The sequence below is a fragment of the Paroedura picta genome, chromosome 5 (assembly GCF_049243985.1).
Source record: "Paroedura picta isolate Pp20150507F chromosome 5, Ppicta_v3.0, whole genome shotgun sequence".
Taxonomy (NCBI): domain Eukaryota; kingdom Metazoa; phylum Chordata; class Lepidosauria; order Squamata; family Gekkonidae; genus Paroedura; species Paroedura picta.
The window spans coordinates 38,580,517-38,608,134 of NC_135373.1; the positions used below are offsets into that span (position 1 = coordinate 38,580,517).

The window sequence follows — 27,618 nt, forward strand, 5'->3', positions numbered from 1 at the left end:
CCACTCCCAAATGGCTCGTGGCGGGTTACAGTGTCTTAAAAACCCCATTAAAACTCCCATTAAAAGACTTTAAAATGTCACAACATGGCGGCACAATAATAAGATCCCCTTCCTACCCCCCTTCCTAAAAAAGGGGGGGGGTGGAGAAGAAGGAGGTCAACGATGTTCAAGAAGAAGCCCGGGGGAAAGCAGTCGATGTACCCCAGCAGCCCCAGCCTCAACCATAGACCTGGCGGAAGGCCTCCGTCTTGCAGGCCCTGCGGAACGTTGAAGGGTCCCACAGGGCCCGCAGCTCACCCGGGAGCTCATTCCACCAGGTGGGGGCCAGGACCGAAAAGGCCATGGCCCTGGTCAAGGCTAGGCGTGCTTCCGTAGGGCCGGGAACGTGCTTCCCTAGGGCTAGGCGTGCTTCCCTAGAGCAGCAGGGGGAAGCCTGGAACCCCACAAAAAGTCAACCCCACCAAGGGGAGAAATGGTGCCAAACAAAGAAAAGGGCAGATTTCTGCTGTTTTTCTCACATCTATGGGGCTCAGATTTTAAGAGCAAGCATGGCCTGGATGGGTCCCACAGCACCTGCTGGGTCCCACTGGCTCTTCTTCCCTCACAAGAACAGAGTGAGAGAGGTGAACCCTACTTAATGAGGAGCCACTGGGCTTTGCTAATTCTCAGCACTTTTGGTCCTGGGCCATCCATTAAATCTGCCAGGAAGAGGAGATCAAAGCTTTTCTCAATTAGCCCCTGGCGATGCACCTTCCCCTCCCACAGCAAACCCGCCAGAACTTCTTGCGTCAGGAATCAGGCAGCAAAAAGGGAGGGGACGGGACCAGGCATGACAGGAATGGGCCAGCAAAGGGACGGAAAAACCTCTCTTGCCCCTAGCCAGGAGAGCACAAAAAAATCCAAAAATGGAGGTTGAACAGGGCCTGGTAGCAAGCAGAAGGCTACCTCAGAAGCAGTTCCACACAGTTTCAAATCAGCCATGAAGCCTACAGGGGAAGGGCTGTGGCTCAGTGGCAGAGCCTCTCCTTCACATGCAGGTCACAAGTTCAATCCCCACCATCTCCAGTTAAAAGGACCAGGCAACCGGTTAGCCATTCTCAAATTTGTTTTGGCTCCGGCCTTTTTAGGTGCTCTTCTCAGGTCCCAGGGGTCCCTGTATGCTGACCGCTTCCAGAATGAGCTAGGCCAGGCTTTCTCAACCAGTGATTTGTGAAACCCTGGGGTTTCTTAATGGCCCCGGAAGGGTTTCCAGAGTCAATTCCAGGTGGGAGTCAATTTTGTAATATATTTTTTAAAATTTGTTAAACATTTTTCAGGTGTGATTACCATATATGGTCATGTCAATCCCCTCCACCCCCTCCCCAGTTGGCCAACGATGGGTCTGAAGGGGGTGGGAAGACGAGGGGCCCTGGATGTGTACACAAATTTCCAATCATATTCTGCATGATTGCACCACTTCTGGGGTTTCTCAAAGCTTCAGGGGGTACTCAATGGTTAAAAAGTTGAAAAAGGTTGAGCTAGGCTTAAAAAGGCCTAAGCTAAGAGTGAACTAACAATACTCCACCTACCTTGCCTTACATATACTTAAGATATTCAACCAAGAGAAGCATGTGCATTCATCTTACCATTGAATGCATTAATTCAAGCATGCACAAAGGAATGGATTACATTGTTTCTTTTTTCTCCCTTGACGAAGGTCAAACTTTCTAACAATTAATGACATCATATGTGTCAAAACTGAGCCTCTTGTGGCGCAGAGGGGTAAGGCAGCAGACATACAGTCTGAAAGCTCTGCCCATGACGCTGGGAGTTCAATCCCAGCAGCCGGCTCACGGTTTACTCAGCCTTCCATCCTTCCGAGGTCAGTAAAATTAGTACCCAGCTTGCTGGGGGGTAAACGGTAATGACTGGGGAAGGCACTGGCAAACCACCCCGTATTGAGTCTGCCATGAAAATGCTGGAAGGCGTCACCCCAAGGGTCAGACATGACTCGGTGCTTGCACAGGGGATACCTTTACCTTTATGTGTCAAAAAGGGTATCTCATCGGTTCAGTTACCAAGCTCCCCCCCCCCATAAACCCTTTGGGCTCCCTTTCTGACTTTCTTCAGTCTGTGTCCCCCTTCAATGTGCCAAGGGCCCACAGCGGGCCATATGGCCCTTGTTGAGAATGGCTGGGTTACGAGACAGACATCTGCCTGAGACTCTGATACACCAGTGATCTGATTCGGTATGAAGCAGCTTAATGTGCATATGTGAGCATCCTCATGCCAGCTCCTCTCTCTTGGCTCAGCCCAGACTAAACTCACTTCCTTCAATCTCTCGCAGGGTTGTTGTGAGGATGGGGGAAGGAGAATAACCATGTAAGTTATTAAGCACCTTGAGGGAAACCTAGAAACATCTAATAACAAAACAAAATTAGTTGTAGGTGACACGAGGCATCATACAAAACAACAAGAGTTAGAGAGGGATCCTGGGTACCACCCTCTTAGTTTGCAAGAGCACTACAGACTGGGGCAGCAAACATCGCCGAGATGCTGAAAAGCCATTCCTGGCCGGCTTCGTTTCTCTAGCACCACACAGCCTGCCCTGTGCTGTCTGATGCTCTGCTAAACCTCTGGGCTGCTCACGCAGGAAGCTGAAGTGAAGCCAGCACACAGCCTGGTAGTCATGGGTCATGCCTATTAGGCATCTGATAACTCCTTCACTACTACCAGTTTATTCCACTTTAATCCCCCCTCTCTCCCCTCTCCTTTGTGCTCACCTCATGAGACAGATTCTGCCATGAAGAAGCATTCAGCCCAAGAACCTTTCATGAGCAGGGATTTTAACCAGCTCTCCTTAGACCAAGTTGGATATTCTGTCCATTGCACCAGAGTTTTGCAAATCCAGAGGCAAAACATTTTTTTAATGTTTTTCTCAAAGTCCTTAGCATTTCCTTCCACTGGGCTGCATATCTAGCTAGAAGGCAAAGCTAGAATCTTGGGCAGAGATGCTGGTTGCAACAAACACCCCCCCCCCGCCCCATCATTTATATATTTTTTAAAAACTGGAGAGGCCATAGGAACCTAGCAAGGAGGGGCAAGCAGGCCCCAGTCATCCCCTCAACAGGCAAAACAAAGAAGCCAAAAAATGGCTTCATTCAATCCCAGTCTCTGGTTGCCATTTCAAAAGACAGAAGTGGGCTGCACCTATCAACTGGTCCCCAGACAACCAAACCATCCCAGAGACAACCAGAAAGCTTCTACCAGGTTCATTAGCCCTGGGATGAAGTTATAACCTCCCTGAGAAGAGGCGGATAGATCAACTGTGGAACTCCTTGATCTGTGACAGTTTCATTAGATGTTATGGGATAAGCGGGATAAGAGGGACAAGACTTTGTGCCACCCCATAATAAGCTCCTATCTATAAGAAAATTAAAATACATCCTGATACAATCCAATCTGGCTGGCTTCTATGCTTCATGTTGACATCGCAGCACCATGCAGAAACAAACTGCTACCATCTTGTACTATTTTTGACATTCCTCAAGAGAAGGGGAAATGGCCAGATATGGAACTATCATATCAGCTCGTTGACTTGAAGAAAGCCCGACTCGACCAGCCCATGGGTTCATAGTCAACAGGTTAACGTTATCGCAACTTCATGCTGAAATCGTTAGGGGAAAATGTTACTGGAACTGTTATGAAATCGCTGTGATTAATTAAGTTGTCATTAATTGTATTTGCTTGATGTTATTATATTGCGCTGCCCTATCCCCAAGTTCTAACCGCCCTGAGCCGCAAGGGAGGGTGGCATATAAATATAATCCCATCAATCAATCAATCCATAATAGCTCTTGACACTGCAGCATTTTTTATTTCCTTCTCTTTTTTTGCTATGAAATCACAGCTGACTTATAGCAACCCTGCAGGATTTTCAAGGCAAGGGAAGTTCCAAAGTGGCTTGCCATTGCCCACCTCTATGTAGCAACCCTGGACTTCCCTGGTGGTGTTCCATCCAAATACAAGCTTAGCTTCCAAGACCTGCCGAGACCAGGCTAGCAGAAGGAGGGTACATATTCCAGGGTTCAGCATCCTTATCCTTATCATCATAACAAGCAAGGCAGTGCTCTTGCCAGATGAGCCCCTTGAGGATGCAGGAGTTGAAATGCAGCTTCTCTCCCCACCCACTGCTAGGGCCAGGAGGGAAATGTCAACCTCTGCTTCAGCTCTCAGTGCTGACAATGTGGGAGGCAGAGACGACAGCGTTTCCCAGGGGGGAGAGGGGGAGAAACTTGCCAAATCTTGGACCAGAGCAAGGTTTTAGAAACTGAGCTTCCACAGACACCAAGACGGACAGGAGCGCAACTTTCTCCTTCATCACCACAAAGGAATGGTGTTTATCTTTGCAAGACAAAAGGGAGGGCACAGAGATGCTAAGTGGAAATTACCGACAGCTGACCACACAAATGCAGCCTCTTGTGTTGGCTGCATTAAAGGTACAGCCTCAAAGGAAAACTGTCCTCCCCCACAAACACCCCAAAGCAACAAGAAATCTGTGTAGGAAATGATTCTCGGCAATGGACAGCTCAGCAAAGATCACCTGACCGTGTTGTAATCATGTGATCATCAGTCCAACGCTAAGGAACTCGTTTTGCAGGGTACAGTTAAGTCAACGCTGCCAAGGAGAATTTTGTGAAGAATTGCAGAAAAACACAGAACTTAAGCTTTCGGGCAGAAACTTCTCACATGGTGCCACTAAACCTGATCCTTTTGGTAAAGAAAGCCCAGGGAGGGAACATATGCCTGGGCGACAAGGATGTGAACCGCTCAGAAAGATCAGAAGCAGGAAACTTTTTAAAATTCCTCTGCACCAGCACCAAATGTTCGGGCACCTGGGAGACACGGGAAGGAGTGGAAAGGGGGCATTTCCGACTTCACAGCCACCGTTCACAAAGAGCAGCTGTTGGGTACCTGGACAACACCTTCAGGTGCAATAATTTACTGCCTCCAGATGCTCCCCTCTTCGCAGCCACAGAATCCACACTCTCCTACCCGGTTCCAATTGCAGAGCAGTGCTCTTGTCATCACGCTTGCCTAGATGGTAACTTACATCTGGCTTCCCACAGATGCTACGGAGCATGTGAGCACAATGCTGTTATAATCTGCCAGCAGAAAGTGGGACAAAACTCCCTGGTTGTCTAGAAAACCCACTGGACTGGATTACCATCCTGGAGAATCATTAACTCCCCGCCATAACGGGGATTAATAGCCAGTGGCTCCCTTCCCCCATCAGGCCATGCAGCAATAAGAACCTAAACAGCACCCTGCTAGATCAGACCAGCAGTCCATCTCGTCTGGAAACCTGCCCCCTGCAGTCGCCAACTAGGTGCCCAGGATGGGCCCGCAAACAGGACAGAGAGGCCAAGGCCTTCCCCCCTGAGATTCTCTCTCGGCAAAGGTGTTTGGAAGTTGGCTGCCTCTCGGTAGGGGGTTGAACAACCTTTTCACAGGGGTCGCGGCAAGGTACCCTGCCACGGGGCACCATCTACACAACAGCCTTGCGGGGTAGATCAGGATACAGCATTCATCTGTCTGGAGCAGTGGAAAAGAGCGAGATCGGCAGAGTGGGACAAGAGGCGGAACTGAACTGAGAAACCCTGGAAAAAAACCAATTTATACACAATCATAAACAATGGATCTTCACACTATTGGTCAGTTTTGGTTTGATTTCTGTGAAAGAACACTTGCATAATTTTATCGTTGGGGGTCACCACAACATGAGGAACTGGATTAAAGGGTTGCGGCATTAGGAAGGTTGAGAACCACTGCTCTAGTGGTTTCCCTTTAGTAGCCACTGGTGGACCTCTCCTCCAGGACTGAGAAAGAGCACAACATAATGACCAATTTGAACGTACACCACTCCTTTGGAAGGCAGAAGCCAAGATCTGCAGCAGCTCAGTTCTGTTTTTGGATGGTGTGTGATTACAGACTTGTGCTCCACCACCATCTTCAGGCACATTGCTGGAGATCCCAAGGGATTGCATCAGCACCACAGGACCATGTGGCCAGGCCCATAGCAACACTCCCATTCTTCGTTCGCACCCAAACAGGTCGGACACAACGTAAGAGAACCCTATGTCCATTTGCCCACCTCCATTGGTATTGGGAAGCTCCAAAGGCAACCTGCCACCAAACCCTGGTACCAACACACCTTTCTGCCCAAGTGGAAGAAGGCTATGGCTAGAGCACTTCCCAAACCCATTTATTTTAATGCCAGAGTTCCTTTCCATAGCCCTGCCCTGCAGGAGCCCACTGGGCCAACAGAGAGATCAGATGCTGTATCTGTAAGACTTGAGCTCCCTTTGTACTCTCTCTCTCTTAGCTTCATCCTATACTTACTGGGACATCTCTGCTTCTACATGTAACATGCAACGTGAACCACTCTCAGCTTCAGATCATTTTTAAAAAAAGGCATAAAGAGCTGCAAGCAACTCCAAAGGGCTGGTTTTAAGACAAGCCTTGTAAAGACAGTAGAAAGCTTTACTAATTAAAAAAATACCATATAAATGTAAGGAGGCGCTTCACCAAGGAGAACGTTTTGCACATTCCAGAAGAGTGACAGAAAATATTCTGCTTTGAAGCCTTACTTGCTGCAACTTGTCCCAAGCTCAGAGAACAACCAACGCTCTCTTCCCCATCCCATAAGAAACCAGCCTTTGGATCCAAGGCATCCATTGGGCTTCAGCATATTTTGCAAAGCAGCTTTCCCACAAGCACTATAAGGGCCATTCATAAGAAAGAATAGAAAGTGAAGAGATGGACAATCCATGCCATGATGAGTACTGCTCTGGCCAAAAGACACTGCAATAGGACACTGGTTAGAATGGTGTACCTTGCAGATCCGGGTTCAAATCCTCCCCCCAGACTTGCCAGGTGGTCTTGGCCATCCCTCTACATTACAACCTAACAGGGTTGTAGAGAAACAACAAGGAAATGGAAGAAGGAAATGGATGAAGAAGAAACCATGTATGCCATCCAGGGTACCTTGAGGACAGGACAAAAAATGCACCAGAAAAAAATTAAAGATGCTGATTCATGGAAACCAGTTGGTACCACAGACCTCACAAGGGACTGGGCTCAGCTGGGAATCATCTTGTTTACAATGCCTGCCTAGCACAGGGGAAAATTAAGGTTTAAAGCTATAAAATGGTCTTGCCTCCCCCTCCCATTTATCATTTATCCAGTTCTTTACTCATAAAAGAAGCAGAGTCAGTTCATTTCTAAGTGGGTTTCCCCGCCTGTTAGCTATCAATAATGATCTTCCTGGTCTAGAACAAGTCTTCCTCCACTTTCTTCCTCCCACCTCCCTTTCTCACAGGATGACTCTTTACTACCTTCAAAGATATGTTTACAGAAGGTGGGGATCAAAGGGGACCTTTCTGAAAAAGTTATATCACTGGTTTCACCACCCCAAGCTACTCACAATACCGGTTTGCAGAGGAACGCAACAAGATTTGGCCATGATCTGGCCCACACTGCCCAGCATCCTATGTGCAATCACAGCCACTGAGATTTTCCTTCTGAAGTTCACATTCTCCACAATTGCTGGCAGATGCCATGGCTCAGTGGTAGAGCATCTCCTAGGCATGCAGAAAGTCCCAGGTTCAATCCCCAACATTAAGAGGCACAGACAGCTAGTGATGTAAAAAGACCTCCATGTCAGACCCTGGAATGCTGCTGCCAATCAGAATAGACATCAATGACCTTGACAGACCAATGGTTTTTCAGTATAAAGCAGCTTTATGTGTTCACCTCTAGCTTCTGGTGTTTAGGGTAGACAGCTGTTGAATATCAAGGTTCTGCTTAGCTAACATGGCTACCATCTATAAAGGCTTCTAGTTCTTTTTTTAATTAAATGGAGAATTCTTCATGTAACTCAGCAGAAAGTTCTAGGATGATATACATATTAATCAAAAACAGCACAAAAGTTTTTTTAAAACTATTCTTTTTTACATATCACTTCGTACGTACGCAGTAGTTTATATAGGCCCATGTCCCAAAGAGTCCAAAATTTGACTGCAGGGAGAAAATAAGAGATTTGGGAATAGGAGAGGCCATGCTAGCTCAATCTCTTCAGCACTTGAAAGTTAAACAGGGTCAGCCCTATTTAGCACCTGGATGGGAGACCACCAAAGATGCTACACAGAGGCAGGCAATGGCAAACTTCCCTTGTTCTTCTCTTGCCTTGAAAACCCCACTGAGTTGCCATAAATTGACTGATTTGATGACATTTTACATACAGGCTACCAAAAGAACAAAAGGCAGTAATAGAAACAACTTAAATGGGGGGGAGGGGGAGAGTTGGATTTAAGAATAGGCATGGAAAGGGGATCTAGGCCAGTTACTGCCCTCAAGGCCAAACCAACCCCACCAGGGTAGCCAGACAAGACCCCAAACAGACACTTCAAACTCTGCAGCCGCCGGTTCTTATAGAGGTAGAGAACCTCCTACAGAAGTTGTGAAGGTCTAAGGCAGAACACAAAGTTCTAAAACTGGCTACATTTGAAAATAGCCACAAGACATTGTTTCACTGTCCCCACACATACTATCCAGTATTTCAGGGCACAATTTCAGTTTGGGAAATTGGCTGCTTGATCTTAATATCCCCCCCTTCCAGTCTCTCTGGAAAGTAACCTTCCAATAGGGAACAAAGGTCACCTGGGCAGAAAAGCCAGTTAAGCATCCAGTGGAATAATTAAGTCTGTGCAGATTCCCACGGGAATCTTTTCAGTACTTTTCTGAGGATTGGCACTGAAGGGGGATCGAGGCCTGCTCCTGCCTCCAAGGCCAAAACAGCCCCACCAGGGCAGTCAAATAAGCCCCCCAGATAGGCACTTCAAATCCTAAAGCCTTTCCAGTATCTCCCAGGTCGCTTCCCAAGGCCCCTAAGTCCCCACCTCCCCAACATTTCAAAATTTAGATACTGCATGGACTGGGGTGTCTCCTTCAGGCTAATCTTCAACACAGAAACAGTCTGATCAAGCCTAACTACTACAGCAATTCTCCCTCCCCTCCCCCACCCCTACAAAAAAAGAAAAGAAAGCTTTTGCAAAGCTACTCTGCTTAGACCCATAGCAACCCAGTGGCTCCTTCCCCGAGTCAACGAGAAAAGGAAACTTTCTGCAGCTCTTTTGTGGGCCACTTTCCCAGACAGGGCTGAGCGCTTGGCTGTGAAACTTCTGCGGCAGGAGGGGGGAAAAAAGACTCTTTGGGGCTGATGCCTGGCTCCAGGAGGAAAAACACAACAGCCAGCCTAACAAGAATGTGCCGACAGGCACACAGGCAACAACCGAAAGGAAAGAGACCACCACTGAAATGTGCCTACCGCTCACTGCTTATGCCCGTCCAGAGGCATCTTGCAAGGCAGGTAGTGTGAACACCTGGGCAGGGGAGGGGGGTAAATGCGGCATGGAAGGGGCTTCTCAATGTTAATATTATAAGGGCTCTTCTTGAATCCACCCCCCCTTAAATTTGGAGGGGGGATTCAAATTCTCTCCATTCCACACAGATCCAAGCAGCCTTCCAAAGCCGGGGAAGGCTCCAGAAGACCCTTTCACGACTGTCACCTGCCCAGCGTGGCCTCCCGGCTGCCCCCCCCCACAACCCCACCCGCAAGAACTCCGGAGAAGGGCGAGACCCCCGCCTCGGGCTGCTTTGGGGAGAGGGCCCAACGTTGCCCCTGCTGGGCAGGAACCGAACCTGATGGCAAGAGGCCTGCCGGGAGCCAGGCTACAGGGAAGGAGGGAAAGGGACGGGAGAGGAGCCAGCCCAAAAGAACCCTTCCTGCCGACCCGGCAAGGACGGCCACTCGCCAGGCTGGGCTGACTGACAGCCCGAGTAGGGCCAAGAGGCAGCGCCGGCGCCGGCCGCCCCCGCCTGGCTACTTTGAGCCTCCTTCGGGCTAAGAAGGTTGGGGCGGGGGGATGCGAGAGCCCCATTCCCCCTGGAAAGAAGCGAATCAAGCGATCGGGGGGGAGGAAGGGACGACGGACACCCGAGATCCAGGATCTCAATCCGGCTCCCAGAGCCTCGCCGGGGGTCAGAAGCCGCGGTCCCGCCGAAGGCACAAAGGGATGCCGTCGGAGCGCCCCCCAAAGGCGCCGCCGCGCCCCTCCGCCGGCCCACCTTTGTAGCGTTCCAGGACATCCTCGTACGCCTGCACGAACTCCTTCTCTTGGCTCCGGTTCAGCGGCAGCTTCCCCGGCACGTAGCCGGCCATGGCGGGGCCCGGCCCGGCCCGCGCGGCGCCCGATCCCTTTGTGCCGAGCCTGCTGCTGGGCCAGGCAGAGGAGGAGGAGGAGGAAGGAAGGCAGGCGAGCAGCGGCCGCCGTGAGCTCTGCGCTCTCCCAGGCCGGCCACTGGAGCAGCGCCGCCGCCGCCTCTTCCCTTCGCTTCCCGGCTCAAGCTCCACCCGCCGCTGTCACGGAGGCCCAGGCCCGCCCTCGCCTGGCTTCGCTTCGCTTCCCTTCTCCCCCGGCCCGGCGAAGGAGTGGCGAGGGCACCCGGCGACCGGCAGGAGTACTGCGAAGGCGAAGCCGGTTCCACGCCCTCTCCAGCCCGGGAAGAGCCCCGGAGTCCTGCTCGGAAGCCAGGCGGGGCGCGGATTGGCTGGAGGCAGAGAGCGGCCAACGTCAGGACGCGACTGGACGCGAGTCGGGGGAAAGGGAGAGGGAGCGAGAAGCGTCTCTAGGAGCGGGACGGGATCCGGCTCGGGAAGAAAGCCCCTCCGAAGGAAGCCAGGAAGGGAACTAGACAAGGCAAAAGAAACCCACAGGCCTCAAGCGGTTAAGCCGATGCCCTCTGTTTGTTGCAGGTCCCCCCCACACCTGGCTTTCCCTGCCACTTCTGCGCCTTGACTTTGCACTCAGCGCAGACTGGGAGCCCATCCATGACATGGTCCAGGAGCTAAGAGGAGCCCTCTTGTCTGACAAACCACCTTTGCAAAGACCACCAAAAGCACCAGCAATATTTTGTGTTAGTTGGAAGAGAATTCCTCTTTGAACTGCAGTTGGGGGGAAGAGGGAGAGTGCACAACAGTGTCACCTGTGCCTACACCTAAGCAGGTTTCCCCTGGCTCCAGTCCCTGTTTTCAAGCTTGCTTTGCTATGATTTTTTCCTTGAACATCATATCACTAGCCCTGTTCAGGTTACAATGAATGCATGTGCATCCCATGTGCAAATCTGCCTGCATATAGTTTGTAAATGAAAGCTGGGACCAGTATTTGGATAAATGTGGCGTTTAGTTCACACATTTTGCAGCACATGTCTTGAATGTAACTTGAGAATTACTCAGCATGTACACGAAGAAAAATAAAGTGGATTGTACATGTGTTCACTGTAATTTACAAACAGGGCTAAAGTGTATTTGGGGAGTGTGGGGGTGGGAAGGTGTGATTTCTCCTACCCACATTTCCCCTTGCACCTGCCACACACACACCACTTGTGGGTTTAAAAAAAATACTGTGTGATATAATGGTTCAGGCTAGGATCTCAGAGAGTCAGGTTCAAATCCCCTTCTCTTATAGAAACAGTCACACACTTTCAACCTAGCCTACTTCACTGGGTTGTTGTGAAGATGTGGTGGAGGAGAGGGTAATGATTCAAGCTGCTTTGCATCCCCATTGGGGGAAAGGGTAGGGCATACATGAAGTAAGTTAATAAATCAATTGTTATTGTGGAAGTATCATTATGCTGATTAAAAAACAAAACAGTGTGAAGCCTGCAGGGTGTGTGTATGTGACAGTAGCAAGAAAAAACAGAGCAATTCCCACCCCTTCACAGGCTCACCCATGTATGGAAGCACCCATACTGATATTTATGGCACCTCTTTTCTTGGAAGGGTTTTTTTTTCCCATAGCATTCTGACCAGGGCCACTGCGGGCATTTCTTATTCCAAGAAATGGAAGCAGCAAGTCCATGCTGTTTGCCAAGGCACGTGGGCCTTGAGAAGGAGGCTGTTTTGCTACTTAGATCACTTGGCTTTAATAATATTAGTATCTCTGCAAGCCAGCTGGCCCTGAACATAACTCGGGTGAACAAACAGCCATTGTTACTACTGTAAGTCTGCATAGCATGTGACCCCCTCAGCCACATATACCCCATTGAGGCATCTTTGGTGGCCCACTAGGGGTGAAGAAACCACCTGATTTTGATGCCTACCCAGACCTGCAAGGATTAAGCATTAGGCAATGTACAGTATGTGGCAGATGCTCAGCTAAAGAGGTCTCAAGATACTCACATTTATCTCAGTCAACTAAGGCTGAAAAGGTCAAAAGAGATGCATTTGTCATTACTGTATTTTTCCATCATGAAACAGTTTGGAGCAGAGGAAATTTGTAATATTTGAAGAGGGCCCTGGAAGCAACTGCAGAAAAGAGAGGAGGGATTTTTTTTTAAGTTAATAATAAATTAAGAGCTTGAGTGGCATCTGGTGGAGAAACCAGAGCAGTGCAAGAACATACAAAATGTCCCCTGATTTCCCCTTGGAGTGAATCTTCAAAGGAAAGAAAAGGGTTTATTCAGGATGGGCACCAGCTGCATTTTTGCAGTTTGGTTTGTGGCTGAACCACAAACAGATATTCAGATTTCTGAACCTGGTTCATACTGTCTCTTGAGCCATTTAAACCAAACAGCTGACTGGTGGAAAGCAGAAAGCAGGGGTTTAAATGGCTCAGAGCCATTTAAACCGCTGCTTTCTGCTATTCACAACCACCAGAAACTGCATCAAATACTTGGAAGTTAAAAGTGGCTTTTCAGGTCATGGACATTGCTTCACAAACCATAAATTGGCTGAAATTAATGAAGAACTTTTGTTTGTCAGACAGTTTGTGCCCCTCTCTAATGGATACAGAATTATCAGGGTTTGGAATTTAACAATAACAAATAACTTTTGGGATTCAAAATGTATGTCCAAAAGGGTAGGGCATGTGCTGTCTGATCAGTTATTTCTGACAGCATGAGGACATAAAAGAAGGCTAGAAAAAGAAGGGAAGCGACAAATGGTGGAGTGAGTTAGTGTAAATAGTACCAGCAGGGAACTTATTTTCAAAGAGTTTTAATTTTTCTTAATAGGATTTTCTGGCAGTACTGTGATATAGTAAGGTAAGGTGGCTGAAAAAAATGCTATTTATATTCTTGCCTATGAAGCTTTCCCAGAATATATCCCCAGGAGATTGTGCCTGGTATTAAAGTGGAATGCCATTTGGATTTTCAATCTCAGACTAAAACGTCTTGGGATCACCCTTGGGTTTTCAAAGGTGGCTGCTGTTCTGCTCCCTTCCATATTACGATGGGTAATATCATTCCCACCCTGAATTAAATAGCCTATTCCCACTCCCTCTGTATCCACCCCCCCTTCCCACCCCCAACAAATTCCCCACAAGTCCTTGCAATATAAATTGAAAATTACAACCAAACAAAAAAAAGGGCATCTGGATCATACAGGCCAGACAAACAGGTGGCAGAGCCCCGAAAAAGTAGAATAGAAGCAGGTGGTGAATTCTACTTCTGAATGCTACTGTGCATTTGGAACTGCAAAACCTCCCTGTAAGCAGAAAAGCAGTACAGCAGCACAAGAACTACCCCTTCCTGCTGCCCTTCTGAGGGCTGGTAAGGTGTAGTAGATAAGACTGTCAGACTAGTATCCGGAAGACACAGGTTCAAATCACCACACATGCCATGGAAGCTACCAGGGTGGCCAGGAGTTAGTCATGCTCTGTCAGCCTAACCTACCTCACAGGATTGTTGTGAAAATAAAATGGAGAGGATGATAATGTAAGCTGCTTTGGGTCCCCATTGGGGAGAAAGCCTGGCTATTATAAATAAAATAAATACATATTTGGGAGGAATTTTACCAGTCTAAATGTAAGGGACCCTCATACTGGCCCAACTCCTTTCTCCCACCCCAGTGTTCTTTCTCATCCCTCTGCTCCATGTATGAACGGGCCTTCAAGAGCCAGACCTAAAGAAGACAAGGCCTTTTCCAGTTAAACTGCTTAAATCTTTGTGTCTTTTGTGGACGGGAGCTCCTTAACTCATCTGTGGGGCATCTTGCAGCCAGGTCCATGGGGGGGGGGGAGCTCAGAGGGAAAGTCACACACCCTCAATGGGCCTGGAACCATAGCAACCACCAGAATGGCTGCTCAGCCATCTGTGTTACCCTGACAACAGGGAAAGCGCCTTCTTCCATTTCACTCGCTGCTGGATTTGGCGGGCCTAGTTGAGGGGCTCGGGTGAAGCCATGGGGAGGGTGCTTCCCCAGCAGGCCCCTTGGCGAGGGTGTGAGAGGCAAGTTGCTCCTTTTATGGAAGGTGTGAAGATAAAACAGTGAGGCTTTAGACCCATACAGAGCTTGTGAAAAGGCTAAAAGCTCAACATTTGTCCTTGCATCTCAGTAAAAAAAATGACGGGGGGGGGTATTTAAAGTGTAGCTTCAGTGCTAAGAGAAACAATTTGGGCTCTCCCACCCCCTCCACTTTTCTCCCTAGAAAGGCATCATGCCCCCCCCCTCTGATCAGGAGGAAACTTTTCCCCCAAAAGAGCTCTTCAAAAGAGCTCTTCAGACATATATTATCTCCTTAGGTCTTACATTTCCCTGTAGGGTGGTGGTAGACTGTTCTGTTAAGCCACAACAACCTTATAGCAACTGCACAGGGCTTTCAAGGAGGGAGGCAGGGATGGTTTCCCCTTGTCGGGTATCGCCCTGCACTTCTTGGTGGTCTCCCATCCAAGGACTAACCAGGGCTGACCTTGAGAACTGACAAGATCGAGCTAATATGGGCCACCCAGGACCCCTGGCTCCAGGTCAGGACCCCCGTAGGGTAGGCAAGTATTATTAGTCCCGGGTTACAGATGGGGGCTGGGATTGGACCCAGACCCAGACAGCTTTCAATAGGATAGACGGAGAAATATTTTTGTTCTTTTACTTAAATGAACAGCCAGTGTGATATAGTGATATTAGAGTGTTGAACAAGGAGTCTCAAATTCAAATCCTCACTTGTTATAAAATATAGTGGATGAACTTGAGACTGTCACTCGGCCTAACCTACTTTACAGGGTTGTTATGAGGATAACGCAGCAGAATGTTTATCTTTGGCTGGACTTTGGCTAGCCAAAGTTTAAAATCCAAGTTTCAATGGCAAAGTTAACATATGTTTCAATATCCCTTCCTGACATCCATTATATAATTAGGTTTGCTAACCTCCAAGTGGGGCCAGGAGAGCTCCCAGAATTACAACAGTTCTCCTAGAGAGAATGGCTGCTTTAGAAGGTGGATTGTATAGCATTATACTGTACTGAGGTCTCTCCCCAAACCACACCCTTCCCTGGCTCCAAATTTACAGAACTTTTCCAACCTATTATAACCGTATTATAATTATATTAATATTGTTGCCTACCAGCAAGCTCAGCCACATGTGTGCAAACATTGTGATGTAGTCAAGAGCAAGTCACATATTGTTAACAAAACGCAGCTGCCATAAGGAGAATGTGTCATGAGGAGAGGAATTCTCCAGCAGGACCTGGGAACTGCAGAGGCTGTGTAATGCAGTGAGTAAGACAGCAGGGAGACAAAAAAAGCAGATATCTGGGGAATGGGTGGGAATAAACTCTGGCTACCTGCTGGGTTTAAGTCTAGATGCTCTTGATAGAATGCAGTACCCCGAATGCTGGGATTGTATTTCAAAGTAACCAACTAAATGTCATGGATATAGCCAGGAATATAGGGGAGCAGTTGCTGGTCTGGACAAAAAAGATCATGGATGATGCTTCTACCAGCCAGAAACAGGGATGGCCTGATCTCTTGGCTAGCCATTCCAAAAAGGAAGTCCAGAGACTCAAAATAGAAAGGCCTGGCAGAAGGCCAAAGGTTTAACAATGATATGGCCTCTGGTAGATTAGAAATAGTATAATTCAAATCGATAGATGCAATAGGTCTGGGCCCAGGTGCAAGAAGTATCTGGTAATGGCAAAATAAAGGTTTAGTCCAATAGGACCTTAAAGACCAATTAAGCTTTATTCAGTGTGTAAGCTTGTGTGCATAGCACACTTAGAGTCTGAGGAAGTATGCTATGCACGTAAAATCCTACACCTGGATTTTGTTGTTCTTAAAAGTGCCATTGGACTCAAACTTTGTTCTGCTGCTTCAGATCAACATGACTAACCACTTGAATCTGGGAATGGCAAGAATTTCCAACTAAATCTAGAAGTAGAATAAAAGTTCAAAAATAGGATATATTGGCTGGACACCAACATATAACCAAATGTATGAGAAACTTGTAATTTCTATTTTGATATTCTTTGCTACATTAAAAAGCAGTTGTATTTAGATTCAAGTGGGTAGCTGTGTTGGTCTGAAGCAGCACAACAAAGCAAAAGAGTCCAGTGGCACCTTTAAGACCAAAAAAGATTTATTCAAGGTGTGAGCTTTCGAGTGCAAGCACTCTTCCTCAGACTACAAACTGACCATCATGACAAGTGGGAATATATAAGCAAAAGTTAATCCTGTTAAATGAGTAAACTGTGTCACAACATCCGAATACAGCCATATGGTAGTTCTTTGCTAAAACAGCCAATCAGTCCCCTCAGTTGTAGTAAAAAAAACGTATAGGAGAAATAAAACTGTCTATGTCAGTGATCAACAGTTGTAATTAGTTGGCTAAGGATATGAGCCCTTATCAGCAGTATAGATGGCTACTGCGGGAGGATGATTTTCAAAATCTATCGACATAGGAAATTATACAATGATGGATCTTCTTAAAGATGCTCCTTGCCTGTAATCTGCTGGTTTGGGGCAAGAAATAATTAATGGGCTTAAATAATCTCTCTCCTTCAATTATCTATGCAAAATCAACAGATCACTTAAGTTCATGTTAAAAGTGTAAATAATCATACAAAATGAAGGCTAGATTCTCTAGTAATAATTTTACTTCTGTACGATATACCAAATGATAGGGAAAATACTTTTGAGATGTACCTCTTACCAGGAAATTAATAATCTGATATAGGAAAGCTATCTAGCTGCCTTGGGCTTCTTATGTGTGAGCTTATATCTGAATTGGGGCCATTGGAGGCCTGTGAGGGTTCAGCCTTCCTTCTCCCTCCCCACACCTGAACACTGCCCTGATGAACTCTGTCAATCCACACATTACTGAGAACACAGATGTTCACCACACTTTACAATGGGTGCTTCCATCTCAATGAGCAAGTAGGCAGAAGACTTCTTTTTTAATGCTGAAAACGAGGGGTATGCCACTCCCATTGTGGTGCAAATTTTGCTTCTGAATGACTTATCGCAAAAGAACACCTGTATAGTAGGACTTTGAACCAAATGTGAATTTGCAAATACAAAAATGAGAAGCTGCAAAAATGAGAAGCTGCACTGACCTTCCTTTCAGTGATCCCAAATTTTCTCTCTGAATTAAGAAATTAACATAGACACAATATAGAAAACAGAACATTGACCTGTCTACAGCTGTAATCCTACGGGCCTTTCCCTTGAAGGGGAAACTAGGTTTGACTGACAAGGACCTTCCCATGGGGTTTCAAGGATGCCTATTGAATAAGATGGAACTTACTTCAGAGTAGAGCTGCTTGGGAATGCCCCAGTGTTACTAATCCCACTTCATAGCATTTATCAAATGCTTTCTGTTTTAGTGAGGCATGCTTGCCTACCACACCTATTGTAAGGAGCCTCCTTTATTTTATTTTGGGAAATAAAGAAGCATAAGGGAGGTCTCGGGGGGGGGGGGGTGTTCTATCTTCAGAACAGAGACTCCAAAGCTTCACATGGTGTAGCTTATTTTTAGCTGCCAACCAGTGCCTAAAATAATCAAAACTTCTGTTGTGTTAAACAAGGTTGTGTGTGTGCGCGCGCACGCACGCACATGTACATGCATACCTGTGCATGGAATATAATGAAGCAAAGAGAGGGTTGGATGTACCTGAACAATTTCAGCACAATTTGAGTGGCATTTTCTCTCTCGTTGTCTTGGACCATTTATACTTATTTTGGTTTCAAGACTAAGCAATTGTTATTATTAGTTATCATTTCCATACTGGTATTTTTAATTCATCCCCCCCTTCTCCATACATTTATTTATATTCACAAAACCTTAAGTTTGCCAGCAGCTTGAAAGGAGGGGAAATGGCCCATCCCTTGAACATAATGAGCAGAAATGGGGGCAGTTAAAGCTTTTCATGACAAGGAGGTTAACATCACCTGGGAAATAATATCCCATTCAGCCTCTGTTACAAGGACAGGACTTTCCCCCCCTCCAGCCAGTTGGGCGGGGAAAGCTGTACAAAACTTCCATGATGGAGAGCATGGCCTCTGCCTCCTGGTTTTCCTACCCTCTGCCCAAAGCAGTTAATGTTAAATATCCATACACTGAAATAATTACACACAAACTAACAAGGATTCTGCTTGTGGAAGGAGCTGCAGGCAAATATCAAAACACTTAAAAACTGCACAAGTATATATTGGAAGTCACCTTCGCAAATACATCGAAATTAAGATAAGAACTATAACCAGCAAGAATAATTAAAAGCAGCCTGAAATTAAAACAAGCAAGGAATCTTGTTTCTTTATTTTTAAACTGCAACTAAGATCCAAATTAAAGCTGGTTGCAAATTGTTGATAATAGTCAGTTTGCAGTTCAGTGTGGTGTAAGAGCCAGCTCTGAACCTCACCCTATAAAAGTCTGGGAGGATAACTAACACTTTGCTACTTTGCTAGCCTCATGTATACAACTGTGCCACAGAACACCCAAGGCCTCTAGTGTTGTTTTTATTTGGCCTGCCCAAATGCTGACCCTCATAACCAACAGCTTTTTCCAGTATCCATTTTTTTTGCTCTTTAGCTCTCCTTTGGAAGCGGGCAGCTTTGGAAATTCATATTTCTTTCCCCTTAAAAGCTGCAGCAGGAATATGTTTGTTGCCAGCACATGGACTTTAAGTCACAAGTAAGTGACTTTTATTTTCAACAAGCTGACTTGTCTACTCCAGTCTTTTTCAAACTTTTGACAGTGGAGAAGCCCTTGTGATAATTTTCCAGGCTTCCAATTACCCCAGAAGTAATGTAAGCTGGCCATGCCTCCCTGAAGTCACATGTTACTGGAAGTGACATACACTCAGGCTTGAGAAGGACTGGAGGAGGGGGGGGGGGACAGCAAGCAGTTTAAGGCAGGAGTAGGAGTGCAGGTATTGCCCCCTTCCCATGCTTGGGAAGGGAGCAATGGAAGTTGCTAGTTTTCTAGCTTGTGGCCAAGTCCATTAAGGCAAGAAGGGAAATGCTACCCTGGTTGGAAATCCAACTGGCAGTGGCTCTCCAAGGTCTCAGATGGAGGTCTTTCCTGCCTCTCACTACCTGGTCCTTTTAACTGGAGATGCCAGGAATTGTACCTGGGAGGTTCTGGATGCAAAGCAAAGGTTCTTCCTCTCAACCACGGCCCCTCCTCTAGCCTTCTACATGAAGGGAGGGGTGTCGTGAATGCTAAAGATTCAGGCAAAGAGCTCCTGGGGAGGGGAAGGGGACTGAAAAGTCAGAAGAACCTACCTGTGTGAGGAGTCATCTTTCTTTGCACCGTTAATGTGCTTCTCAACCATGCAGATGCCCATGGGAGAAACAGAATGTGGCACGCTCACCACAGTAAGGAAAACAAGTAGCCACCTCTTGAAAGATTTTGTTGGGCATGAGTCACCAGGAAGCTCAGAGAATGGTCAGATTTGGCATTTATGTATTAATGGCCATAAGTTCAGATTTGCATCACATACCACTCTTGGATAGCTGGTATGAGAAGCAGCTCAAAGAAACCTCTGGGTGCCAAATCTGGTCGGGAGAGGAGAATTAAGTAGCTTTGGTTCCCCTTTGGGAAGAAAGGCATGGTATAAATGAAGTAAATAAAGAAACCTTAATATATGAAAATGAACAGATTTCACCAACTCCATTAATTGTTCTCAGGCTAGATGGGCGGCAACCCTAGAAAGAGCCTTTTTGGTCATAACACCAAAATTGAAATTCTCTTCCCGTCAGGATAGTTGTTGTTGTTGTTGTTGTTGTTGTTGTTATTTATCATACTTATATACCGCCCTCCCCGGAGGCTCAGGGTTCCCCCCTCTCCCCTGAGTCAACAAGCTTTGGGCATCACGTTGCTCCCTATTAATCCTCAGACGTGGTTATAGGCCTTTTGTTGAGGGGGAGGGGCAGGGAGAGTATTTTATTCGGCTGCCAGGCTGTGTTGTGGTTTTTATGTATGGGAGGAATTTATTGTGGGCTTTTCATATTTTGTTATTGGCCAATAGCTGGTTACAGGTGTGGTGGACTGCAAATCAAATTATCAATCAATCAATAAATAATAAAACAGAACACACAACTCAGTCAGATCATTCTCAGGGAAAGATTGTCAGAGAGAGGGAAAATGGGAGCAGATAAAAGTAGGATTCTTGGTGAACCGGAAGAAGATACAGAAACAGGAAAAGGGGATATTTCTTGGCTTTGAGGGAAAGAGGGAATAATTGGGGAGGGGATGCAGGGGGAAAAGAGTGGAGCAGGCTTTCTTGACAGAGGGTTTGAGAAACCCAGGAGTTTTTTGACGGCCCCATAAGGGTTTTGCTGGGAATTAATTTATATATTTTTTTACATCTTAAAAATTCATTGGATGACCATATATTATTGGTGACCATATATATGTTGACCCACCCACCCCCTCCCAAAATGGCCTGGTGGGGGTGGAAAGGGGAAAGGACCCACTCATAAAAATCCTTGCTGGCCATGGCTCATTGTACATGATGGTAACTGGAGTCCAGAGCGGCAAATACTCTCATTTTAACTTAGCTGCATTGGTAGGGTGGCAGGGGGTGACGGAGCAGCAGATGTCTGCCCCAGCCCTGTTCCTGGCCCACTTCCAGGCCTTCTTGAAGCCTGAAGAATGTTTCAGGGTTTTTTCCAAGGGGAAAAGGTTGAGAATGAACTTGCAACAAGGGCTGGAAAGCTTGTCCCTGACCTCAGGGGCGAAACAGCAGCAGGGAAAAGAACCTGGGCCCACAGCAACAAACCGAGGGATGTGCTTCATAAGCCATAGCCTTCTCTGCATAGTTCCCTACAGAGGAAAGCAAGAAGGTTGTCTGCATTAGAAGGGCAATTCAGCAGCAAATGAGGAACCCAGGTGGCGGAGTGACATGTGGAGCAATAACAAGCCCCCCCCCCATCTGAGAAGCACTGGGTGGCCCCACCACTCCCTTGACACTGCTGGGCCAGTTGATGAAGTTGCCCTTTGTGACCAGTTCACTCCACCCCGCTGTGCTTCTATTGTGTGCCCCAAGTAAGAGGCAAAGGAGCCAACCACAGGGAATGGATTGTTTGGAGAGCAGACAAAGAACTCCAGAGGGACTCTCTTTTCTCAGCCTCAGTTTTCTACAACAGAGAATGACTGGAGAAAAAACCCTCAAAAACAAAACCCACTTCTGCTGGTTGCTAATATGGAAATGAGACAGATCCAGCTGCAGGGGGGGGCAGGAGGTGGAAGAATGTGCTAGAAAGATATAGGAGCAGAGGCGAGAAAGCAGAACAGCGGAGCAGAAGATCAGAAATGCACCCTTCCTGCTTGAATAGAACTGCCGTGTTTATCGTTTTTCTGCCCACCCTGCCCTGCTTAGCCGTGAACCTCCTCAGGAGACATTTTATTCAACATTAAATCAGCCTCCGTGTTACGCGATGCCCAGTTTTATTCATGGAATGAACGTCTATTTTCCTCCTATTCAGCCAGGGTCCCAAGGACGCCCACAAGAGTCCACATGGCAGGTGGGCAAATGCTCCGAGAGACAACACAGAGTTCTGTGCCCAGGACTCAATTCAAAAGGCCCCATTCCAATCAGAATTACAGTTCCCAGGGAATGAGGCCTACTCTTTCTCCTGAACCTCTTTTTCCCAACCTGAAACAGCCCTGCAGACATACATGAAGTGCTGTCTTCATGTGGGAACTTGTGGTGACCTCAGCAAAGGTCTTTTGAGGCAAGTTTGCCTTCCTGTGCAGAGCATTCCTTGGATGGTCTCTCATTCAAATACTGACCCTGTTCAACTTCCAAGATCCAACAAGATCAGGTTCCCTATTAATTTCCTCAAGGGGACAAATGGCCATTTCAAGGGCAGGAAAATGGAGCAGGCGGAAGGCTTAAGAGCACCTTCCATATGGGCCATGGTTCCAACCTGAATCAGCCCCCCCCCCCCCCCCCCCGTGTGTGGAAACTGAATTCCCAGCACAAACCTCTAGTCTTCATGTGGCCTTTTGTCCCCCATGAGGACTTGGTAACATTTGGATTGGCCCTGAGTAACTGGTTCCCTGAGCATGTATTTGACCGCCTGTCTTGAAAATTCTTAGCTTTCTAAGTCCCCTGTGCAAGTTCTCACCAAAATCAATGGGAATGACATAAAAGCTAATGGGAGCAGTAATACTATAAATGATCATTTACGTAATACATTCCAGAGTTCAAAGGCCTTGCGTAATTTATTGCAACAAGCTTAGTTTTTGATCAAATGACAAAAGGAAGAGTGGTGTTTTCAAAAGACCCCCCCCCCTGGAGACCCTCCCTCAATGGCCTTTAATGACTCAACGCATGAAGGCGTAGGGGGACAAAGGAGGGCGCAGGATATGAACACATGAAGCTGATTGAATCAGTCACTATTTTGCACTCAATTTGGCAGCAGCTCGCCAGAGGCTGAAGCAGAGATCTTTCACATCACCTGCTGCCTGGTCATTTTAACTGGAGATGCCGGGGATTCAACCAGGAAGTCTCAACACACCAAAAAGATGCACTATCACTAAGCCATTACCCCTGCCTTAATGAAACTTTAAGAGAGTTGGCAAGTGTTTGTGTAAAAAATAGACAAAGAAGGAGAAAACCACAGATGGAGTTGGGTGAAGTATCTTAGGGGGGCAGGATATCACTTTCTCTCTGTGGAGATCTGATATAGTATACTGGATCTGCGGTTCTCCAGAACAGGGATTCCAAACCAGGGTTCCAGGCTCCCCAGGGGTTACACGGCCTTCCTGAGGACTTTGGATGGCTACTGAGATCACTAGATGGCCCTGGAGTCCACTTCCCCTGTTGCTCTACAGGCCTAGTCTCTACAAGGGAAATGGTAAATGATCGGTCATTTGATTGGCTGGCTCCCACATCCTATTTCTGTGCCCTCTTCTCTGAAGGGACATGTTACCACTTCCAGGGCTCTTCAAAGCCTGAAAAAATGTCAGGGGTTCCTCCATGGTCAAAAGATTGAAAAAGCAGCTCTAGAACTGCAGACAGACAAGGGTCCCCTCCTTTAAACTGTAGATCCAAAGCTACTTTCTGTTTATTTGTTTGTTTGTTTAATGAGTGGGAAGAAATAATCCTGAAGCTACCACTGGCCCTTGGCTCCCATTCTACCTACTTCTGTATTATTTGTTTCAGGAAAGGGGTGGGTAGCCAAGAATCTGGCTCTTGTTCCTTTATAAACCTTACTTGCATCTTCCTGCTCGGTCAATAACCAAACCAGCCCATCTGGAATTCCATGAGATTTGAAGCACTTTCCCAGGCCCCAAAGAGGTCATAAGCCCCCATGACAAACGCAGCTTACCAGCTAGGCCTTCACACTCTCCCCCAACCACTCATTAATGCTTTACAGTTCTGGGCAGCTTTTCTCCCTCTGCTGGACAAATGCCATACACAGTGCATTCAACTTGATGGGAAATAGGATGTGGAGACAGGCTTGCTGTCTTCATAGGATTCATAGCCCTTGCCTGGCAACTGGTGAGAAGACGAGAGAACAGAGACAAGAGGGAACAGCGCTGGCATCATATTATAGGGTTTGCCAGGCCGCATCCAGCAACTCCTTGCAGATATGGGGGAAGGTAGGGCCTGGTGTGCCAGTGTATCAATATCACCTGTTAGAAATCACAAGTGACATCTCTAGAGGTAGGGGTAGGAGTTAGGGGGGGGTGTTCCACCATGTTGCTGGGTTGTTGGTCTACCATATCTGTATTTGTTGTCAATTTGAATAGGGTTTTAACTGGACGTCTGTAACCCTCCATGAGCCTACTTGGGAGTGACGGGTAATAAATTTAGTAGTAGTAGTAGTAGTAGTAGTAGTAGTAGTAGTAGTAGTAGTAGTAGTAGTAGTAGTAGTAGTAGTAGTAGTAGTAGTAGTAGTAGTAGTAGTAGTAGTAAATCTTTAGTCATTCTAACATCTGCAAAAATGCTGTGCCTTTTGGCCCCACTGCCACCAATACATTTCCAGTCTTCCAGGTACAAAGCTGCCTTGCTCCTGATTCGGCCCTCGTCTTGACATTCATTCTACCTTCTTGTTATTGACCCAGCTCTGGCTTACAGCTTTGAGATCCTGACATGCACACGGAAGGCAAGCCCAAGTGGTGGACCCTAGGCTGAGGCAGACCTCTGAAGCAATTTTATCTGTCCCCAAGGAGCCGCACATTAACACTCATAAGGAATGGGAAGCTTTTACATCCTAAGAGACACAGGTGGGCAAGGTACAGTGTGCTGTAGAGTCACACAAAGTGTAACTTCATGGAGATTTCAAGTCAAGAGATGAGCAAAGGTGGTTTGCACATAATGTTCCATCTCATTTTGGATTTTCTACATCATGTCTTGCCAGGTGCTCATGCCCTAGGAATGCAATGCTTTGACTGCTAGATGGCACCACACATCACATTATGGAGTCTGACTGCCTATGAATGGGGGGGGGGGGGTTAGCATGTCAGACTGCCTACTCTGCCACAGAAGCTTGCTGGGTGACCTTGAGTCGGTCACATGATCTCAGCCTACCTTACCTCACAGCCTGGTGAGAATAAAAGAAGATGAGAATTACATAAAGCCCATTGGGAAGAAGGATCGGCTATAAATGAAGTAAATTTAAATGAATAATAAATACATTTGCGGCCCACGAACCACAGTTTGGAAAACCGATCTCCTCCCTGCAAAACAGAGTGTGGCCATTTCTGCATTATGAAACAAACGGCGTATTTTAGCAACCGCTGCACTCGCTTTCCTTTCCATTCCAGAAAAGGAAGCAGGATTTAGGGGGCTTACAGGTTTTGTAGCATTTCAGAGCACCATAGATGGGTTGGAGGGGTCCTATAAAGCAGGGGTAGGCATTTGCTGGCAGGGGCTCATGGGAATTGTAGTCCATGGACATCTGGAGGGCCACAGGTTGACTACCCCTGCTATAAAGGAAACAGACAAGAGGAGACCCAGAACTCAAAACAATAGAACAATATTCGGCCTCATAGATGCCAACTAAGAACCACTCTGTGGTGGAAAGTGCTGTCAATTGCAGCCCATTTAAGGCAAACTTGTAAGTTTTCAAGGTGAGAGAGGAACAAACGAGGTTTGCCACTGCCTGTTTCTGAATAGCAGCCCTGGACTCACCTGGTGATTTCCCATCCAAGTATTCACCAGAGCTTCCAAGCTCTGCAGAGACTGGGTGAGGCTGGGCCAATCAGATCTGGGCCAATGCTCTGTAGGGACCCACAATTGTTTACACTTTGTTATGGAACTAGGGAAGTTTTCTTACCAGCGACTCTGACAACAGCTCTTTCCGCCGGATCTAGCACAGAGTCCTGACTCTTCCTTTTCTTCTGCTCGTGGAGGGGTAAATTCCAGGGCAAGGTGTCCCCTGGCGGGCAGGGAGACAGGCTGCCCGACCTCTCACTTCGGTAGGACCGTTCACTCTTGCACGAGCGCTCACTCCTGTAGGACCTCTCGCTGAGGGTCTCTTCGTCTGAGGAAGACATCGCCCCACTCAACAGGCAGGATCAGAGGTGGTGCTTCTCCTTAGGAACAGCCAAACCTGCAGATGGACAGAACAGCCAATAAAACAGTAAGTGAATGTTGAGAGGATGGAAGGATGGCCCTATCAAGCACATCTGAGACTTTCAATCCTGAACATAACTTACCCTGTTTTATGCCCAGCACAATCTCAAGGGTCTTTCCCAGAATTCCTGACAAAACAGTGGAGGATTCTAAAGCACAACACTGAGAACATGTCTAAATTTTAGCTGGCTGTGCTGGCCTGAGCACAGCCACGTGGGCTCAAACAGTGAGGAGATAATTATTTTCTCCACATACTCCTATATGCACTCCTTGTCATCAGGCCCAGCCGCAAGGGAAATAGTCCACCCTCCCCATAATAAACCAACATCCACGACCTCTGTATTTTACATCAACAAATCTTTTCTTTGCCCTCATACTTTGATTCCTGCCCAAGAACCGCATAAAAGCATGCTAATGTGCTCCTAATAGCATATGCAGATTTAAAAAAATCTTTATGCACATTAGCATATTTTGTAATGGAGATTCCTATCTTGAGAACATGGAATATATTTTGGATAATGCAAATTAGTGCCTTCATGACATTTTACTCCACCACCTTCTTCCCAGGAGTGGCACACATGGTTTCTTAACATCTGTGCTACCCTCACAATGACTCTGTAAAGTAGGTCACCGTGACAGAAAATAAACTTCACAAATGACAGGAGATTTGAACCTAGATCTCCTGATTTCCACACTGAATCCTCGAGACTAGGGATTCCCAACTAGGTCTCCCTGGGGCTCTGTGAGAGCTCCCTATGGGCTCCCTGGCCTTTCCCCTGTATCCTGCCTTAATGGACACAACCACAAGCTGTCCCCAGCATTGCTGTGAAAACACGAAACTGGCTGTTTCCATTGATCTGAAGATGGCATTTTTACATGGTTGCCACACCTGCGACAATAGGAAAAACACAGGACGGTCTCAGATAACTCAAACCAAGAAGAAAAGACCTATCGTTATAGCATTAAACAATAATAAACAATGTTTTTAAACAATGTCCTTTCTTGACTTTACTTTCAGTTTATTTCAGTCCAAGGACGAGAACAGTTTTCCAGATAAAATCCGTTTTCTATTATCTTTTCCTCAGGGGCAAGTCCTAAATTATAAACAGTCACAATTAATATATCATTTTTTAATTTTGTTAGATGTAAAATAAAATAATTATATAGTTCATTCATGCTCAAGAAAGGACATTGTTTAAGAACATTCTTTATTATTGTTTAATGCTATAAGGATAGGTCTTTTCTTCTTGGCCTGGTTTCCACACCTGGCAAAAGGGGTGAAGCAGGGACGTTTACTCCTGCCTCTCCAACTGCCTCCTTTCTCTCTTCCCCACCCCATCCCATCCTCCTTGGGTGTGGCAGGGAGGTGTGGCCAGATGACATCACTTTCAGCCCAGTTCTGGCATTCCTCGATGACTGAAAAATATTTGAAAAGGTTGAAAAAGGTTGCCCTAGGGCAGGGGTGGTCAAAGTGCGGCCCTCCAGATGTCCATGGACTACAATTCCCAGGAGCCCCTGCCAGCGAATGCTGGCAGGGGCTCCTGGGAATTGTAGTCCATGGACATCTGGAGGGCCGCAGTTTGACTACCCCTGCCCTAGGCCATACTTTAGATGGGTAAGCACTGGGCAATATTGAAAGATGAAGGAACCTATTAGCAAAAAGTCATAGGAGCAAGAGAAGAAAACTTTTGGGATTCACAGGAATTGGTGGCAAAT

General features: G+C 46.9%; 1 protein-coding gene across 11 annotated transcripts in view; it reads right to left on the bottom strand.

Moving 5' to 3' along the window:
• Positions 1 to 27,618, bottom strand: part of MACF1 (microtubule actin crosslinking factor 1) — a 350,067-nt gene that overhangs the window by 314,957 nt on the left and 7,492 nt on the right. For 9 of the 11 annotated variants that reach the window (XM_077337346.1, XM_077337347.1, XM_077337345.1 and 6 more), the window contains exon 2: positions 25,604 to 25,879. In XM_077337346.1, coding sequence (XP_077193461.1) covers positions 25,604 to 25,823 — 220 coding nt within the window. In that variant the 5' untranslated portion in view covers positions 25,824 to 25,879. Of the gene's footprint in view, positions 1 to 10,167; positions 10,526 to 25,603; positions 25,880 to 27,618 lie in introns of those variants that run through there. The other 2 variants (XM_077337336.1, XM_077337341.1) reach the window with 2 other exon arrangements.